The sequence below is a fragment of the Odontesthes bonariensis genome, chromosome 21 (genome assembly GCF_027942865.1).
Source record: "Odontesthes bonariensis isolate fOdoBon6 chromosome 21, fOdoBon6.hap1, whole genome shotgun sequence".
Classification (NCBI taxonomy): Eukaryota; Metazoa; Chordata; class Actinopteri; order Atheriniformes; family Atherinopsidae; genus Odontesthes; species Odontesthes bonariensis.
In genome coordinates this window covers 29,397,751-29,417,692 of record NC_134526.1, presented here as the reverse complement: position 1 = coordinate 29,417,692, position 19,942 = coordinate 29,397,751, and the positions used below count along the sequence as shown (strand labels likewise).

The following is a 19,942-nucleotide window of genomic DNA, read 5'->3' as shown; positions in this document are numbered from 1 at the left end:
GACTCAACAATGACTCTCATTAACTTCATGTAAACTTTTGACTGCATTTGTGAACAGAAAACGAACTGCAGATCTTATTCCCCATTACTTACACTGGATGGTATGATTACTGCAGGTTCCTCATCTAGCTTTACAAGAACTTGAATATTCTTACATACACTGATTAAACTGTGTAAAAACTGGAAATGAAATTAAGGATGGGATCAGTAGTCCTGACATCAACATCGTACCTTGAATATCAAAGGCTGAGAGTCAGAGGACTGAATGCTAGATAGGTCAGTTTAGTAGATGTTTAATACATGTAGTGAGATGTATGAAAACGGGGATGTGACAACATCCATTAAACTTGGCATGTAGTTTATATGATCTCAAACATCACCATGGCATTAAAAAGACTGCTGCCATTAAAAATAAATGAACTAGTTTTAAATGAGTCGGTTGAACACAGGCAGGCATACCACTGAGACTGTGTGACCCAAAGACCAAGAGATTCTACTGACCTACAAAACTTCAACTGAAAGCATTTAAGGCAGTTTTACAGTTGAAAAAAAAAGCGTTTGAAGCTGTTCAAGGCCCTAAATCACATGCTGTGAATTGAGAATGCAGTGCAGAACAAATTAAAGGAAAAGGGCAGATATAAAAGTGAGACCAGTATTTGATCATGTAAACTTTACTGATTATAAAGAAGAATCTTGTCATGTTTGCAGTAGTACAACCATCCAATACATTGAATATAAATGCTCAGATATAAATATCTGAGCATATAAATATAAATACAGATGGAGGTCTCAGTTTGGATGAAGATGAAGACCTTATTTTGGAAAGAATGAAAGGTGGAAAATGAACGGGTCTCGTGGACAAAGCACAGAAATTGATAATTCCCACATTTTGCATTTCCTGTAGAAGCTAGAATTCCCATAGGTGAAAAAAAGTTGTTTTATTATATTCTTTAAAACCAGACATCCAGAACTGTGTCTCCCACCTCCAGAACCACAGAGTTCCCACCTTCATTCTACCTTGTGCAGAAATAAGCTTGATTTCAATTATTCATGTTGCTCTTAAAAGAGACACGTTAAATATAGAAATTCTATGTTGAATTTGGATGTGTTGCTTTTTTAAGTCAGCAAACTTGATGCAAGGTCATAGAGGTTTAACACCCAAACATTTTACTTCCTATATCAATATCTCGTACAGTCCAAACCTCTTGTCCAGAATCTATACGTGAAAGAGTTTCTTTTTTCATTTTAATCATTACATTTTAATACAATTTATAATATACCATATTCTGATACCATGTTTAGAAACTGGCAAGTGAAAGCTGAAACTTTAACTTTACTTCAAGGCTTAAAGTATGATTTACAAAGCCAAAAAGTTGAATCCTTGAGGGGATAGGATTCAGATTTCAACTTTACAACTTTAAAACATTCCATTCTGGCATTGATGATGTTTTCAACTTTAGAGTTGAAAATCCAAACATTGGTTTGGAAAGTACAGATTATTTGACAGTGAGCTTGTTCATTGCTGGAAGAAGAATTCATGTTGATGTTGTAGTTGAATTTATTCACATTTGGGGGGTTCACACCACAATATAAGACAGAGGGCTGCTGAAGATGAACCAGTCAACATTTATTTCAGGTTTGAATCAGCCTGGGGAAAATGTTCAAACCTGTAGTATAGTCTACCATGTGCATGCAGCAGAGATCCTAAGGGGGAAGAGTTGTTAAATTACTGCCAGCCAGCAGCGTTGATAAAGACCAAGCAAAGTAGAGCTTTCTACCCACCATCATGTAGTGAGATAATTAAGAACATAGAGTCAACAAAGGGAGAGCCAGGGAGCATGTCCCTAATAGATACTGACAGAGGACTTAAATTAAATCCTCAGCCCTTACTGTGCGCTCATTGGGTTACCTGAATTATGCAGTGGCCTATTACAGCCTGAGCTCAGGTGGGACCGATCACCTTTCCTTTTAAATATTAGCATTTCATTTCCCTTTGTGTTGCTCTGAGAAGCTGAAGCTCTTCTTAACCGATTTCTCTATCTCCCTACAAGTGCCTTTCCTAGTAGGCAAATTTTTTGGCTAATTTGTGCACAATTCAATCTATTCCATTTTCCATCAAATGTCATCCTTTTTTACCATTGTTATCCTGCATTTCTGCATTAATCTTCCTTTGTCTACTTCCCACTGGATATGTAATTGTCCGACTTGTTCATGATATTCAGATTTAATAAGTTTCACTATCTCTTTCAATTATTTTCTAGTTTTCAGCATTATTGTATTTCTTGCTAATGATATGCTGTTTGGTCTTTCTCATTAGAGCAAAATGATAAATCCATTACATTCCTAGAAGTATAAACTGTCTCTTTAGCTCTTCTTCATATGTAGAATCAACAAATTTACAAATTCACAACTTTTTCCCCTAAAAATAATACATTCATGCTTTAAAATAGCTTTGATTTCCATTCACACCTTTGCCTCATCTAATAAGCATTGATCTATGAAGCATTAATCAATTATTGTGCAAATTAGTCCTAAATTAGTCACCAATCTCTCATCCGCACCTGCAGCTTGAGCATATCTGCTTACATTCAATTCTGTTCAAACACTGTAAAAATAGCTTTTGTAACACAATAGCAAGTTGTAATATTTTTGCACTTTGACCACACATGCTTGAACTGAAACTGATTCTATAGTATGAACAAGTGCAATATCCTGTGGACGTGTAACCCAGGCAACCTACATTAACCAAACACGGGGTGTCAGTGTGATTCCCAGGCCTTCCGTAGCCCACTTCAACTTACAGGTGCTGGTCAACGAATTAGAATAATTTGAAATAGTGCAATCAATAAATTCTTTGAATGCATTTTTCGTGCAGAAAGCAAATCAGGTGTTCACCGCACCTGTCCTACTCGTTAGACTAATCACAGAACTCGTTACCTGTAAAAAATTTGCTCAGCTGATCTTTCCAAAAGGCCCATTTAGGCCATTTAACTGTGACACTGTTGTTTTATTGAATTAGAATAATGGAGAAACCGTTTCATTGAATTAGAATAATTTTTATTATAATTAGAATCATCACTTTCTCAGTATTTTGTGGCTGCCCCCTTGGCTTGTATGACTGCCTGAAGTCTCCGCGGCATCGATTTGACCAGCTTGTCGCAAGTTTCCGCACTCACAGCTTCCCAGGCAGTGGCGATGTTCTGCTTCAGTTGGTCCAGCGTAGTAGGCTTTCTGTCGCGAATTTTCCGCTTGACGATGGCCCAAAGGTTTTCAATGACATTGAGGTCAGGCGAGTTGGCCGGCCATGCCAAAACTTCAAGCTGTTTTTTAGTGAACCAATCTTTGGTCGACTTTGCCGCATGAGCCGGTGCAAGATCCTGTTGAAATATGAAGTCTTCTTCGCCGAACTGTTCCTCAACAGTCGGAATCAGGAACGTTTCCAGAACATCTTGATATACAGTACAACCACGAGTGCGTGAAAAGATCCGTCAAGTTTCCCCAGAGCGTTATGGTCTGGGGATGCATGTCCGCTCGAGGTGTAGGGAAACTCTGCTTCCTCAAGAAGACTGTCAATGCTGCCGTATATCAAGATGTTCTGGAAACGTTCCTGATTCCGACTGTTGAGGAACAGTTCGGCGAAGAAGACTTCATATTTCAACAGGATCTTGCACCGGCTCATGCGGCAAAGTCGACCAAAGATTGGTTCACTAAAAAACAGCTTGAAGTTTTGGCATGGCCGGCCAACTCGCCTGACCTCAATGTCATTGAAAACCTTTGGGCCATCGTCAAGCGGAAAATTCGCGACAGAAAGCCTACTACGCTGGACCAACTGAAGCAGAACATCGCCACTGCCTGGGAAGCTGTGAGTGCGGAAACTTGCGACAAGCTGGTCAAATCGATGCCGCGGAGACTTCAGGCAGTCATACAAGCCAAGGGGGCAGCCACAAAATACTGAGAAAGTGATGATTCTAATTATAATAAAAATTATTCTAATTCAATGAAACGGTTTCTCCATTATTCTAATTCAATAAAACAACAGTGTCACAGTTAAATGGCCTAAATGGGCCTTTTGGAAAGATCAGCTGAGCAAATTTTTTACAGGTAACGAGTTCTGTGATTAGTCTAACGAGTAGGACAGGTGCGGTGAACACCTGATTTGCTTTCTGCACGAAAAATGCATTCAAAGAATTTATTGATTGCACTATTTCAAATTATTCTAATTCGTTGACCAGCACCTGTAGTATTAACATGCATACTGGGGGATTCGATCCAAACATGTCTGTTTGGATTCAAATGTGTCCACCCATAGATCTCAACTGAACCGAGTGATGAGATCTCAGTTACCTGCTCTGTATTTAAGTAAACTCCTGCTTATCTATCTGTTAAATAAAAATACAATATTGCTTCTTAAACAGCAGGAGGCTGTAACTTTTGGCTCTGTCAGAACTAAGTAGCAAAACACTGAACATGTCTTGTCTATTAAAGAAGAGGGAATCAAAATGAGCTGGACTAGGTCTCTGGGGGAGCTTTATCGGCTGTGAAAATGCAACCCATGTGATGTCAGTGGGATGTCCTCATGGCTATGTAGAATTTGCCATACTACTAAAATTTTATTAACAACAATTCCTTGTAAGAGGCAAGGAGAGCCAAATGAAAATTCCTGAAAGCCTGCATTATGGGAAATATAGAGATTTACTGTTGAGGTTATATGGGTTGACTTTCTGAGCTTCTTCTTCTTTGGTTTTGGTAATTTGGTGTCAGATCTATCTTTTGCAATTCCTCTAACTTTGTCAAAAGACAATGCTACCCCTTTAAAACACCCATGTTTCTGAGGTTCCATTTCAGTATAATTTGATTTAGAATGTTTACAACTAATGAAATATAAACATGGGCTGCAAAATGATGTGGTGGTGGTTGTCACCTTAACAAAGCATGAAGTTTCCTGGTTCAAATCTTGGCTTTGCCCTTTCTGTGTGTGAGTTTGCATGTTTCCCCTGTGCATGCCAGGCTTAGGGTATTCTAGCATCCACAAAGCAAAATTATACCTTGTAGGTTAATTGTTATTTCTAAATTGAGTGTATGGGTGAGTCTGTGCATGGTTGTTTGTGTTGTTGGCCCTGTGATGGACTGGTGACTTTTCTAGGTGTACCATGTCTGTGTACCACCCAGTCAATTAAAGACAAACATTTATTTTTCTGTTTCAACCATGATTCAAAAACCTCATTAGAGCTCATTTAGATTTCCCCAAGTTCATTTCATCGAGCTTCTTCATTCCTTGTATCTTATCTTTTAATTGTTTTCTTTTCAAACCAGTTGACTTTTCAACATTTTTTTCATGATTTCACACTTCTTTTTTTTCCTATCTCATCTCTTTCTATCAACCTCTCTGCCTCATCTCACTGTGTTCACTTGATCCCTTCATATGCTTTAAGAAAACTAAAAGAAAGCTTTGAAGACTTGCCTCATGCTGGTTTGGTTTTCTTAATCTTCTCATCCAACATACTCTATTTCAATTCAATTCAATTCAATTCAGTTTATTTATATAGCGCCAAATACAACAAATGTCATCTCAAGGCACTTAAATAGTATAGTCCAATTCAAGCCAATTGTAATTCAATTCATTGTAATAATAATTATTTTCAAAATAATCCAATTCATTCATATAGAGCCAATTCAAAAACAATTTCCTAGCTAAAGAAACCAACAGATTGGACCGAAACTTCTCTATTGTCCAATCTCCCGTCCTGAGCGTGCCTGAGGCGACTGTGGAAAGGAACGACTCCCTTTTAACAGGAAGAAACCTCTGGCAGAACCAGACTGAGGAAGGGTGGCCATCTGCCTCCACCAGCTGGGGTTTGAGAAGACAGAAAAGAGGGACAACAAACACTGTAACACCATTCAAAGGATATCTGTTGGAACAGGGAAACACGAGTTAATAACCACAATAATGTCACATATACATAATATCATTTGGGAAATTAAACGGGGGAAAATGAGAGTAAAGTGAGGAAAGGTGTGACAGGTGAGGCCCCCCAGCAGTCTAGGCCTATAGCTTAACTATGGGATGTTTCAGGATCACCTGAGCCATCCCTAACTATAAGCTTTATCAAAAAGGAAAGTTTTAAAAGTGGAAAGGGTGTCTGCTTCCCGGACATTTACTGGCAGCTTATTCCACAAAAGAGGGGCCTGATAACTGAAGGCTCTGCCTCCCATTCTACTTTTAGAAACTCTGGGAACCTCAAGTAAACCTGCAGTTTGGGAGCGATTTGTAATCAATTACTTGGAGTAAGTTTGATTTTTTTTCATCAGTGCAGTGCAGGGGACTCTTACATGCAACTGCCAAATACCAACAGCTATGCAACATACCCAACTTCGAATGCAATTTTGTTAAAAGATGTGGAAATCCCTAATCAGTAGCTTCAGTTTTGATGATCTGTTAAAGCAGCTGCTCCTCCACTCACAAAAGATAAAGCTGTTTTTATCTTCTAAAATCTAAAAAAGCTGTAAGCTGTTTTTATTCAGCTGCCACAATAATTCATGAATATAGCTTTTCAGAAACTTTTTTTTTTTTTCTAGTTCTACATTTCATCAGAGTTCTGAAATGTCAATTTGCTTCAACGAACACTTCATATATGATAGATTTAAAAAATCAGCCTCACATTTGAGCACATCGCTTCAGTGACAGTAGATCTGGCCATATATGGGCTTATGCAGAAAAACAGTATCTCTATCAAGTATCAGAAGGAACAAAGGTTTCTATAAAAAGTTAAAAGTCCTGCAATATAGCATCAACTAGCTTCCGTATGTCATTGCTTTTAGATCAAGTATTGATTGATACAACTTAAATCGTTTTGTTGTAGCTCAATTTACCCCAGGTTGTGTGTTGACTGACCCAAGTAACTAAAAGACGGTTTACTTATTTTAAAAACTAATTAATTAATCAATCAATAAATCAATTTTAATAAATATTCCTTTTTTAAATATTAATATTTCTAAGCTAAACAACATACAACTACTAAGTGAAGTTTAAACTTAAATATCTATCTTTTTTTTTTGAGCACCAACAATGTAACCTTCCCTTCCTACTCATTTTTTTGTGTGTTTTTAGGCAAGAGGTGATACGGTTCACCTGAGTCGGTGTTGTTGACCACTACTACTGACAAAGATAATAATAATAATAATGATAATAATAATAATAATAGGAATGAGATCCTTCCCCAAGTGGAGGAGTTCAAGTATCTCGGGGTCTTGTTCACGAGGGAGGGACGAATGGAGCAGGAGATTGACAGACGGATCGGTGCGGTGTCTGCAGTGATGCGGGCTCTGCCGAAATGAGTGTCCTCCGCAGGGTGTCTGGGCTCTCCCTTAGAGATAGGGTGAGAAGCTCGGTCATCCGGGAGGGGCTCGGAGTAGAACCGCTGCTCCTCCGCATCGAGAGGAGTCAGATGAGGTGTCTCGGGCATCTGGTTAGGATGCCTCCTGGACGCCTCCCTGGTGAGGTGTTCCGGGCCCGTCCCACTGGGAGGAGGCCCCGGGGAAGACCCAGGACACGTTGGAGAGACTATGTTTCTCGGCTGGCCTGGGAACGCCTCGGGGTCCCCCCAGAAGAGCTGGAGGAAGTGGCCGGGGACAGGGACGTCTGGGTCTCTCTGCTCAAGCTGCTGCCCCCGCGACCCGATCCCCGGAGCAGCGGAAGATAATGGATGGATGGATGGATGGATAATAATAATAATAATAATAATAATAATAATAATAATAATAATAATAATAATAATGATAATGATAATAACAATAATTATAATAACCATCATCATCGAATGTGCATCAAATATATTAGCCACATAATGATACACCAGTATGTTAAACCACTGTGTTTATTGCAATATTTAACGTATTACTTAGATTCACTGAGTGGAGTGAAATCAGTGAACCCAATCATGCTGTTGTGTCTGAAGATTGTCCATTTGTGGTCGCCAGTATTAACCTGTTCTGCTTCCCCCTCCTGGCCCTGGTTGGGAGACACAGGGGAGAGTATTCCTCCAAGGTCAAAGCAACGGCTAGCCTCGGGGGTTAACCCCCTTCCCTTCATACAGCAGTAGCATTTATTGCCGCACTTTTAGTTTATACCATACATTTGCTGCAAGACAGTTTCTCACAGCTGCATGGACCGTTGGCTCTGCTCTCACTGGGCCTTACACGCACACTTCTCCTGCTGCTCCCTTTTGTACGCACACTCACTCTGCCAACCCTCAGCGTAAGCATTCGCCATTCTTAAAGGGATCGTGCCATTCTTATAACATACTTGTACCTTTATACAACTTTGTAATACTATACTTTTCTTTTTAATTGCTCTCTGATCTGGTCAGAGATCTGGTCATACCTCAACAATGTTGTGCAAACTCTAATGCAAGATCTAAAGACAATGAAAAGAGTAAAAGATTTGGTAGGAGTTTTTGTTTTGCAGAATCGGGAAATTGTCTATTGTATCTCGAGGACAGAGCCACTGAAAAAAAAGGAGAGGTGTTTGGTCTGGGAATGAATATCCAAAAGTTTGTCTAGAATTATTTGACTGTAACGTGCATCTGTCCTTACTGGTCTTGGGTGTATGGGAGGGAGTCATTGGTTCTCCTTGAGTGGTGCAACTGCTGTAGGAAGGTGGGTAGGCAGGCAGGCAGTTTAAGGTTAGTTTAAGTTTGAGGTGAGTAATCCACACGAGAAGCTTGGCTGGAGATGGTACATATGGAGGTCAAAAACACTGGCCAACAGGAGTCAATTGGGAAACACAGACAAAGACAAACACAAACATAGTTCGGACAGAGTCCCGGAGAGAGGCCTGATTACCACGCTTAGATAGCAGACAATCTGCCGGAGAATGGGTGCCCATGCTGATCCTTAGATGAGCTCTGGTAATGAGGCCAATGAGCAGCAGGTGCAGTAGCAGGAGAGCTGAAGCTCAAGCTCCACCCAGAAGGAAGGATTATGCCAACCTATCCCACAGCTGAAAGTAAAACAACACCCAGACACCACAGAACCATGGCAAGAATACACAGGGATGGCCAGTGTCATCTGTGGGCGGTCTAAGATATGGATGGAGCAAGATTAGCACTTTTATCCCCCAGATCCACTTTTACTAATTGTGGAAAAAGTGCTTGCGTTCATATTCTTAAACGATTTTATGGCCATGTTTGTTCATGACAAAACAAATTGTTTTTGGGGAGTTTAATATCTGCTGGGGTTTGATTTTGAAATGGCTTAGAACTGTACACTTTTGCCTCAGACAGTTTTAGTTTGCATTATGTCATTGGTGAATTTGCACAGTTCCAGAGTGAAAAAGGCTTGATGCTGACTGCTTGTTTCGCTCTTTATATTTGTTAGAAAAAGAAGTAGGAGCACTTAGTAGCATAAAAATCTTGAAGTCACCAGAGGAAGTTAATAAGTCTGCTGTCATTCACTGTGAGATCTCAGCAATCTCATGCCCCTAATCTGGCTCCTGGACTCTCCCTCGTGTTTAAGAGTGATATTTGACCAGGTCAAGTGTTTTCTGGAAATTATGATTGTTAAATTTGTTTTTGATTCCTTAAAATTGGAACTGTTCTAAATTGTAGGTGACTCATTTTTGTCTACAAATCAAAATATTTCTACATATTATTAGAACAGGTGATATGGTAGGGTGTTTAGATATGACGATAATCAAAACGCATAAGCGCACAGTAAATGGAGCATTTTTCAAAAAGAGAAAAGCAATAAACAAAAGAAATTTGTAAAGTTTTAATCATTCTTTGAACACGAAGAACAAAAGTAAAAACTGTGCAAATGTTCTTGCAAGGAGCTTAAATATTTACATATGGCACAGTATACTTGGTCTCTACGAATCATTCCTGTTACTGAGCCTGTTGAGTGATGTACAAGAGGGAAAATTGTGCAGTCATTTTTAGGTTCTAAATCCTTAGTCTCTTTTAATATAATATTGTGCTCCTCTTTGAGGATTATACTGTGAATAGATCCCAGTTTGGTGTGGTTTGTTTAATTTCATGTTGCCACAGCAGTGGCGTGTCACAATTAAATTGAGGCAGAGTGCTCTCTACTTGTTTATTTTATACAAACAACAATAACGAATGTCTAAATGCTGCAATAACATGTATGATGAATATGGGTGGAATGTGGATAAAGAACATCAATGGTTTATGTATTGCCAGGGGCAAGGCAGTGACAACATACAGCTCAAGGGCCAAAGCCCACTTATTTTGTTATTTGTTCTTTGCCATGAGACAATTCAAGGCACACCAAACCCGTCCAGGCTACAGTTCACTCGTCTTTCAATTCAGCACAGAACGACGAAGTCTGGTACTGCCTCTTTAGTCAAACCCACAGCTTTTTTAAAGAAACCTTTTGAGGTCTGTAGAGGATTTTAAGCCTGAAGTCATGTCCAGGGCCCAGTTTTTCAAAAGTAATCCAATGGGATTTCAGATAACGGATTGGATCAAATCTTGAAAATGGGTTGCTCAAAACAAAAACATGGATTCCGATAGAAGATCAGATCATGTAATCCGATCTTACATTTGATCTGGATAAAACCTTCGTTTTGTGTTGTTCAAAACTTTGAACTTGGTTTGGGATATATTTGATCCAAAAAAACAAGGTAATCCTGATCCCACCAGAAGGGTGGATTCAGTTGTGATTTTCCAAATATTTCAAGTTTTTTTTAAAACAAAATGAGTTCTGACAAAATCAATGTTTTCATATGATATACATTTATTCATATTTTGGATGAATACAAATAAAAAAAATGATAATTAAAAATGATAATGATGAGTAAAAAGAAAACAAAAAAAAGCTATGAAGCATTTCATATCTAATGAGATATGTCGAAAGAAAAATCTCAGAGCTACCAGCCATCCATATGAATTAAACACAGCAAAAAATGTTACTCAGTTATTCAGTAGCTAAGTTAAAAGTAGTTTTCGTTTGATGGTCGGGGTTATCTTTTTGAACCAGAATATACAGATGAAGAGTTGTTGGCACAAGATGCAGCGAGGATGGCTCAAAACGATGATCCAGAAACGGGAGCTGCTGCTAGGTCACGCATTGGGGAGACATTGTGGTGCAGATGTGGACATTGTATTGCACTGACCACAGAGGAAGACAGTACTTTGGAATTCTATAGTGTATGACTTCGGCATCGATTAATTTGTGCGCACGCCTGTGGAACACGGAAGCTGAGAAAGGTAAGTATGCTGTTTTTGAAATCTCAAAATGTATAATGTTCGTGCTAGCTTAATGGTATGGTTAGCCCCTGGGTCGAATTGTATTGCTACTGACACCACGGCCAATTCGGTAAAAAGTATTTTGATACACGTTAAGAGCCTCAGGAAAGGTTAAACGCTTGCCCGATAGAGCCCGCTTTCATGGAAATCAGCGCAATCGGACAACTTTGCGCAGCGGGCATGAAAATTTCTCGCGTTTTTCCCTTTGGCAAACTTTCCTTGGTCTCCAACAGATGGGATATGTTTGTAAAAATGCCGGAATTCTCCTTTAAGAGAAATGTGTGCAAAACATGATGTGTTTAAGTGGTCGATCCAGTTAACCACCAACGAGCTGATTGCTGCATGCCTAATTGATCACAGACCAAAGCAATAATGGTCAAGGCTTATAAGATCAGTGTTGGCTACACCAAGGAGAAATCATGGAGTCAAAAGGGCCTAATTTCACTGTGGCAGAAACGTATGCACTGCTGGAGGGTGTTCGGGCCAATTTTGCCACTATTGTAGGTGGTTTCAGCTCAGCAAAGGGTGGGGAAGTCACCAAGAAAGGTAAAGAGAGCATTTGGGAGGACATCACCAACCGGATTAATGCCATGGGGTCTGGCCAAAAGAGGACCACAAAACAAGTTACACTGCGCTGGAAAAACCTGCGGGCCAATGCAACAAAGGACCTCAGTGAGGCAAAAAACCCTAGCACAGGTAACAAGCCATATAAAAGGGGTGATTACACCGACATGGTCCTCGATATCATTGGAGGTGAAAATTCAGAGGCTCTTCATGGAATTGAAGGTGTAGAAGGGAATGGAGAGGCCACAATTTCAGAGGCTAGAGAATGTGAGCTGAATCTTCCTGCAGAGGAATTTGCCCTGGACCTGACTCCAGTGATTCAGGAGGAGGAGATGGATGGATCCCAAGTGAGCATGGAGCCAGTTGTATCTAGAGTTGGTAAGAGAAAACGTAAACGTTCCTCGGGCCAAGATGGTGACACCTATGAGCTGCTTCTGCAACGGGAAACGGAAAGAGCGGAAATGCAGATTCAACTGGCAAAAGAGAAACTCTTGCTAACCCAACTGCAGCAGACAAAAGTTAAAATGGAGATACAACTCCTAAAGGCAGAGATGGAAAGAGCTGGTCTCTGTCCTGTAAACAATCCTAATATTTTTTGAATATTGGACAGTGCTGTTTTTTTGTTTACTTATCATAAGAAAATAAGCAATGTAAATGTTTCAGTTTATTATAATTGTTCTGTTTCTTCACATTAAAACAAACAATGGCTGTTTGTGGCCACCTGTATTTTAGGTGTACCTGTTGTTCTTTGCTAAGCCAGTAGGCTACACTATTGAGTCTATTTTAAACTTCTGCTAACCAAGATTTGGTAATTCTGAAATTCAGTATTTGGATCGGATCAGTGATCCAAAGTTTCTTTAAAAAACTGGCATAAAAGTAATCTGGATCAGGTGATCCTGGATAGCAAAACATGGGATTTCCAAATCCGGATCATTTTGATCCAGATTAAATTTTTTGAACAACTGGGCCCAGAAGATGAGGATGAAATAACTGAGGTTTAGTTTGCATAATACAGCATCTTTAAATCTTCTGATACCATCAGAAATTCTTAAAGGCCACTTAACCTAAGTAATGAAAGAATTACATTTGTGTGATTAATTCAGACCTTACAGTCCAACAACATACATGTTAGGTTTTTTTAGTTTGAACAGAAGCATTGTGCTGGCTGGTTCTTATTATTCATTTTGTGGTTCACAAATGCTTGATTTAAAAAATGTCGAACAGATGTGCCACTAATTATGACAACAACAAGAAATTATTTACATTTTTGACAAGGTGCAAAAGGAGGGAATCAAAGGGGAGGGGGTGCAGCACTGAGGCAAGACTGAATATTTACCCACAGTGCTGGGACTAAGCAGCAAACGGTCTATATGGAGATGGAGGGGCAAGGAAACAAGAAATGCCTCATCTGAATGGCTTGGATGAGACTTTCAGTCAAGTGAAATGCAGTGTCATAGCTTCACACTGAGATTCTGAATAAATCAATACATTTTACTGTCATTTTCTTTGTTTGTCTGATTGTTTGTTTGATTAATTGGATAGCTAGCTGTGTGTAAAAGGTTAGTGTAAGCCCTTCAAGACGTAAACAGAAAAATCTGCATACAGTTAGACTGAGCCCCTTGGCATATAAATTAAACTAGACATATTATTATGGACTTATTTAGTTCCACTGCCTCATACGCACCAGGTGTAAACATGGCCTGTGTAAACAAAACAAGTTTAAATGTCACCAGTATTACAAGCATCTCGAGAAGATGAGCTGATACAAATTCAGAGAACCACTAAAGTTATTTGAATACATCACTGGGGAGCCACGTCATATAGCAGTGGAGAGCTATAACACCATATATCCACTCAAAGCAATCACTCTCGTATCACACTGACTTTATCCACACATTCATCACACAGTCTGAGAAGCTCTTGCAATAGCCACTGAACAGCCATCAGTAGCACCTATTCAGTGGTGTTACCGATGATGAGATGACCAGTTATTCTGCCGAGCTACTTTAAGCAGATGCTGGCTGTACCATATCGTTAAAATGCACACCCCTGTTTAACTACTTTTTACCTATTGTCTCTTGTTTGATCTCACCAGTCTCAGTCATTTTGTTATGTTTTGTTAGTTTAGGTTTAAGAATTTGAATTAAAGCCTATGGTCAACCCTCGCTGTGTGTTTCTCTCCAGATGGGTGGCACCATGTACAACACAGGGAAGCACGTGTCCCTGCGGCCCGACAAAGCCCACCTGGTGAACATCTCCGGGGGCCCGCTGGGTTACAGCTATCGGCTGGAGGAGGTCCGCCTTCATTTTGGGAGTGAAGATTCTCAGGGTTCTGAGCATCTCCTTAATGGACAGGGCTTTCCTGGAGAGGTGAGACACAAGGCACAAGCAATAGATACTGACAGGTAAAGAAACACGCAAGTGGGATACGCTCTTTAACACTACAACACTAACGTCGGGTGATTTTCACCCATGCAATGCACATGTCACAGGAATGGGTGGACTAGGGAACAAGTTCCCAGCTGCATTATCATTAGTTTTTTTAATGAATCTCTTATGAATCTTAACGATTCCCTAACTTTTCACTAATTTTAGAACCTAAAGCAGGGATGTCCACATCCGGTCCTCAAGGGCCGCTGTCCTGCACACCTGATTCAGATCAATGCATCATTGGCAGGCTTGTGCAGAACTTAACAATCTTTTGAAGAGATCCATTTAATCTGAATCAGGTGTCTTGAAGCAGGGAAACATCTAAAACCTGCAGGACAGCAGCCCTCGAGGACCGACTTTGGACATCCCTGCCCTAAAGGATCACCCCATGGTGTCTTTTTATTTATTTATGAGGCCTTTTATAGCTGGAAATAAAAGAAGAGTACTTCAATGAACCATGTATTGTTGTATTTTAATGTATATGATGAGAAGTATCTTTTTGGGGGGGATATTATATCGGATAAAATACACTCAACATTAGCGATGGTGTTACAAAAATGTACGTTACTGTTCTATGGTTAAACAGTCAAACATGTACATCCACTACCTTTACAAAGTAAGCTTTTATCTAACACTTCTCTCTTTTCGCGAAAAACTTTTCCATGTGTTGGAAGTTTACTTTTTTTTAAATTGATTGCAGGCTCACCATTGAGCCTGCAATCCATTTAGCAGGGAATTCAAACCTATTTGCCAAAACTGGGGAAGCCAATGTTCTCTGGCTCTCTGGAGACTACCTGAGCCTCTCTGTGGTAAACCAGACAATCATCCAACGCTGTGTTGTTTTGTAAATCCAGTCTATGCAGTGAGACACAGAGATTTTAAAAGGAGGCAGTAAATTGTTCAGATGATTTTCAGTTTTCTTATGCTAATAGGATGTTTGATTGCACTTCTGTCAGAGCTGTTCTGGAGGGAGAAGTAATCACATTGACCGTATCAAAACACACTTGGTGGACTAAGAGAACCACTAATTTTCCATTTAAAGAAGTTGGCAACAGGAGTAGGAGCTCATGAGGCCTATTAGAAAACTAGGCTAAATACTTTGGAATAATTTTATATGGCTTGCATTCCATTAATCACAAAGTTGGTGGTTTGATTGATTCCTTCTTCTGTCCACATGTTGTCTAAATGAACAGTCCAGAGCTTTGAAGGGCAGCTTCACCGCTTCTGGTTTGATTGTGTGAGTGAATGGGTTTAAAGTATAAAGCACACCTAAGTACAGTCCACTTAACATTCTTCTAAAGAAAAATGTCTCGAGGCCACGATGCTCTGTTCCAGAAAGTGGCAGAATGGGGACATGTGTTTTTCACATCTGGCAGCTACCTGTACATAATGCAGATACCGGTTCTCTTATGATAGAGAGAGAGAGAGCTCATCATGAGGGGGCTGGTCATGAGTCACCATACACACATTCACACAGATTGTTAAACGATGGCTGAAGAAAACAAGATTTAATTTATATATCTCCTTAATCCCACCTGCCCACTCCTGTCTTGAGGCTACTAAGGGGTAAATCGATGTTAACACTAATAACATTGCTCTTAATGATCCCCCCTAGGTTCATTCTTCACTTAATTAGAGGGGGCATAGAGGGGATTCATTGAACGGGTCTTCTGTTCTTAAAACCTGGCCCAACCTGCTGCCTAAAATGACAATATTTTGTAGAGAAAATGTCATCTTCTAATTTGTATAACTTCTAAATATTTGGGATCATTTCAGGGTCAACTTTGACTCATGACTTTGTGCTCACAAAATGTAAAAAAGCATCCTGTCCACGTTGTTGGTGTCATTATTCACCATGTTTAGTTTCTCAGAAGTGGAAGAACATTTCCGATTGTTACAATATTACAAGGTTGCCCGTCAGTCACTCTCCCACACTCCATCTGATCCAAACGGTAAAAAGCAAGACAACAGCTGGGCTACTTGCCAGACTTCAGAAAAGACACAGCTAAAAGCAGATGTTTTTGTAAACAGTGGAGTGTGTTACACTATCAGATAGCTAGAACACTGCTATTAACTCAAGGTTAAAAGTTTGATTTTCAGTTTATTAATCTATTATTTCTGTTAATTATTCTATTCTGATAATTAGCATTGTTTTCAATAGTGAGGCAGTTGTTTAATGTTGAAAAGGTGTTATTATGTTTTAAATATCAGTGTGGCTAAGGACAGTGTTACATTTTTATGAAGGGACTACCACAACAAAAGTTTCTGTTAGTTCTTGCTAGTATTCAGGGATGAGCAGGGGAATGGGAAAGTTAGTAAAGTAAAGTTTAAAGCATCCTTTTCCATAAATGTTTTTTTAACAGCTATGTGAAGGAATTTGCATTAAGGGATTTTTTATGTGTCAACTTGACAGAAAAAGGGGTATTTCTGCTGGAAATCCTTTGGCTTGATTTGTAATACTGTGTCATTGTGTCTCCATTTTAGGTCCAGCTGATCCATTATAATCAGGATCTATACACCAACTACAGTGAGGCAGCTAAGAACCCTCATGGCATCGCCGTTGTCTCCATCTTCATAAAGGTTTGAGTGTCCCTCTGAAAATATAGACATCAATACTGGGCTCAGACTATTAAATATTTTCAATGAAATGGCCCCACGAGGTCTGCCATGACCAATTATGAGCATCCAGCATGGCAGTGGATACAATGGTATCCCATATAGCATATGACAACAACTGATGTGACAAAAAGAACAAAACCAGAATGTTTCTTTCCAGTTTTTGTTGTTCACTGTCTTCCAGCCACTCCTTATTGACATCACACAGATCCTACTGCACAAATCACCTGAACTGATACAATTTACCTCATAACAGACAAAAGTACTGTTAAGTCTAAGCCCAAGCAGATTTTTAAAAGAGCTTATCTGCTTTTAGTTACAGTAACTCTTGCTGAATAATATACGGTTGATATAAAACAACTCAGGGGAATAAAAGTTTTTCAATTATCTAAATTCAATGGTGAAATTACAGAGAAAAAATTGCTACGTGTTCTACTATTTACACTATATCATGTGAGTCTGAGTGTGTGTTGTACTTGTTGGTTTGTGATTAATACTTGATCCTTCCCCCTGTTATCTTTCAGCTCTCTGAAAACTCCAATCCTTTCCTCAACCGCATGCTCAATAGAGACACCATCACCAGAATTAACTACAAACGTAAGAAACCCACTATTTCTCTGACACACACGCACACAAACAAAAACTCTCCATATATTTTGTATGTAGACACACTAATTTGGCTTAGAGCTTCCACTGGGTCATATCTGAATCACAAGCTGAATAAAACCCTTAAATCTGATACATATATAACCTACCTTACTGCCAGCTTCCTGGGTTTTGGTCTGGATTGCATCTTAAATTAGTCATGTTAAACAGGCTCCCCTTGTACTATCACCGCTTTGTATAAAGCAGTAGATTTGACATTTATTTATTTAAATCTATGATGGTTTTGTAACCTGGCATTCAAATTCTCCCAAAGGCTCTTTTGGGCTTTATGATGAATCATACTTTTTTTTGGTAATACTTTACTTTTTTACTTACATCAGTGCTTCAAACCATAATGTGCACAGTCCCTCAAAATGTTTAACAACATTTTCCTTGTCTGAGTGACTTAAGAGTCTAGCTCTAGCTCCTTAATCCCTCCATGAAATAGTTCATTTGTAATGAAGAGAGATGTAGTCTACATTGTTGCCAACCCAATAACATGACAGCACTTACACACAGGCAGTTTTTGGTGCCTTCCTTCAGGAACAAAGCATTCTTAATTGCATACAAACATTGCCATAATCTGTTTTCCAGCCTCTGTGGTAAAGACTTACTGCCCTCTGGGGAGTCCCCTTCCTGTTAATTGGTGCTAAACATAGAACAGTTACACAACCACACATGCAGAGTAGAACTTGTTTGTCTGTAGGGAAGACATTACTAAGACCTGTATTAAATCTCTAAAGAAATACAGGTACATTAACCTAATCCAAGATGCAGGCTTAAAGTTAGAGTATATAAGTAATAGATATACATTAAGACTTTTTCAAATCGATGTAAATTATTAAAACAGTGGCTAAAGTATGTAAAAGGTTAGGTTACACAATCCTAAGAAAATGAGCAGTGTTCTCTGGTCGTGCATCCACTGAAGATGCTGACTGATAAATTTTAGTCCAGATAAAACAAACTACAATAATAGGCTAAAGAGAGCTGATCTTGTGAACTGAACTGCATAGATATGAAATTACAAATGCAGACTGGAAATATCAAACATCTTTGAAAATTTGGGTTTTTACAAATCAATACAGTGTGTAACTCATTAAGAATGTGCACATACGTTCCAAACAGACAATTATTAACTTAGCCCTTCAGTTCACCAAGCATGAATCTGAATATCTGAGTAGGTTTGTAGACTCTCCAACATCTGAGGCACTGTCTTTCAACTCTGCTCCTCACAAAATTTGCCCAATATCTTCTCTCAATGTTTCTTGTCAGTTTAAGTAGGTAACCCAAGTTCAGCTAAATTTAGGCATGCAGGAAAGATAGGTTTGCATGATGAAGTTGGAACACTTAGCTAGCTAAATGCAATATGGCATGGTTGGTTTGACAGAGGCAAACCGTGCCAGTTGGAGGAAAAGAGGCCATTTTTTTCTAGCTTTTCTTGATTATTCAAAAAAAATGCCCTGATTTTATTTTTTTAAGTCACAGGGTGAAGTAATATCTCAATAAAAAGCATCCAGCCCTTGTTTCATAAGAGCAGACAGCAAATAAATGAATCCCTAAATCTTAATCCCTTCCCTTAGAATTAAATAACAATATTATTTCTGTTTTGTAGGTCTCTTTATTTCTTATTTTAAGGTCTGAGTGATCTGATTTTTTGAGAACATGATGTAGTTTTTTCCTCTGTCATAAAATGGCTGAGATAAAAAAAAAAAGTTTCTAGTGATCATACACCACAGCTTCTGCGCACCAAATATTCACAGGTTGCCCTCATGTACCTTGTGAGGATACAAGGAGCCAAAGACATGTCAGCAAGGGTGGGTGTGAGGAGAAAGGATGTGGATGCAGATCCTTGGAAATCAAAACTCAATTTATTTTCACAAAAGGTTTTAACAGAAAGCAGGGCTGAGCCGGATATCAAAAAACTAAACGAGACTGTGAAAACAAAACAAAGGACTTGACTTGGCATGAAAATACTTAGCTGGCTGTGACATGGACCACAGATGACGGAGAAGAATCTGACAATGAACATGAAAAGACCTGGGGACTAAATACTGTGGAGGCTGATTAATGATAGAGTGCAGCTGATGGGGAAAACACAGGTGAGGGACGTGAGGCTGATGGCAGGGCAGGAGAAGGTGGCATGACATGGAAAAAAACTAAAGACAAGACCTGAACCTAAAACATGAGAAAACTAAGAACTTAAGCAGAAACTAAAACATGGCAAAACCCCACAGACATGACAAGACAGGCCAAATGGAAGGACAGCAAACTGTTTGGCTTTAAAAGGCTAGAAGATATTTCTTACGTTCTAGATATATAGGAACATGAATAAAGGCCACCTTGAGGGGTTTGGCATTGTGTCAGCCATGTTTCCTGGAAGTTGGGGGATCCCATGCTCCCACTTTGATTACCTCAAGCTTGTGA

General features: G+C 39.3%; 1 protein-coding gene across 2 annotated transcripts in view; it reads left to right on the top strand.

Moving 5' to 3' along the window:
* Positions 1-19,942, top strand: part of LOC142371101 (carbonic anhydrase-related protein 10-like) — a 168,195-nt gene that overhangs the window by 131,534 nt on the left and 16,719 nt on the right. For both annotated transcript variants that reach the window (XM_075453707.1, XM_075453706.1), the window contains exons 4-6: positions 14,012-14,197; positions 16,742-16,837; positions 17,398-17,470. In XM_075453707.1, the coding sequence (XP_075309822.1) occupies positions 14,012-14,197; positions 16,742-16,837; positions 17,398-17,470 (355 nt within the window). The remainder of the gene's footprint in view (positions 1-14,011; positions 14,198-16,741; positions 16,838-17,397; positions 17,471-19,942) is intronic.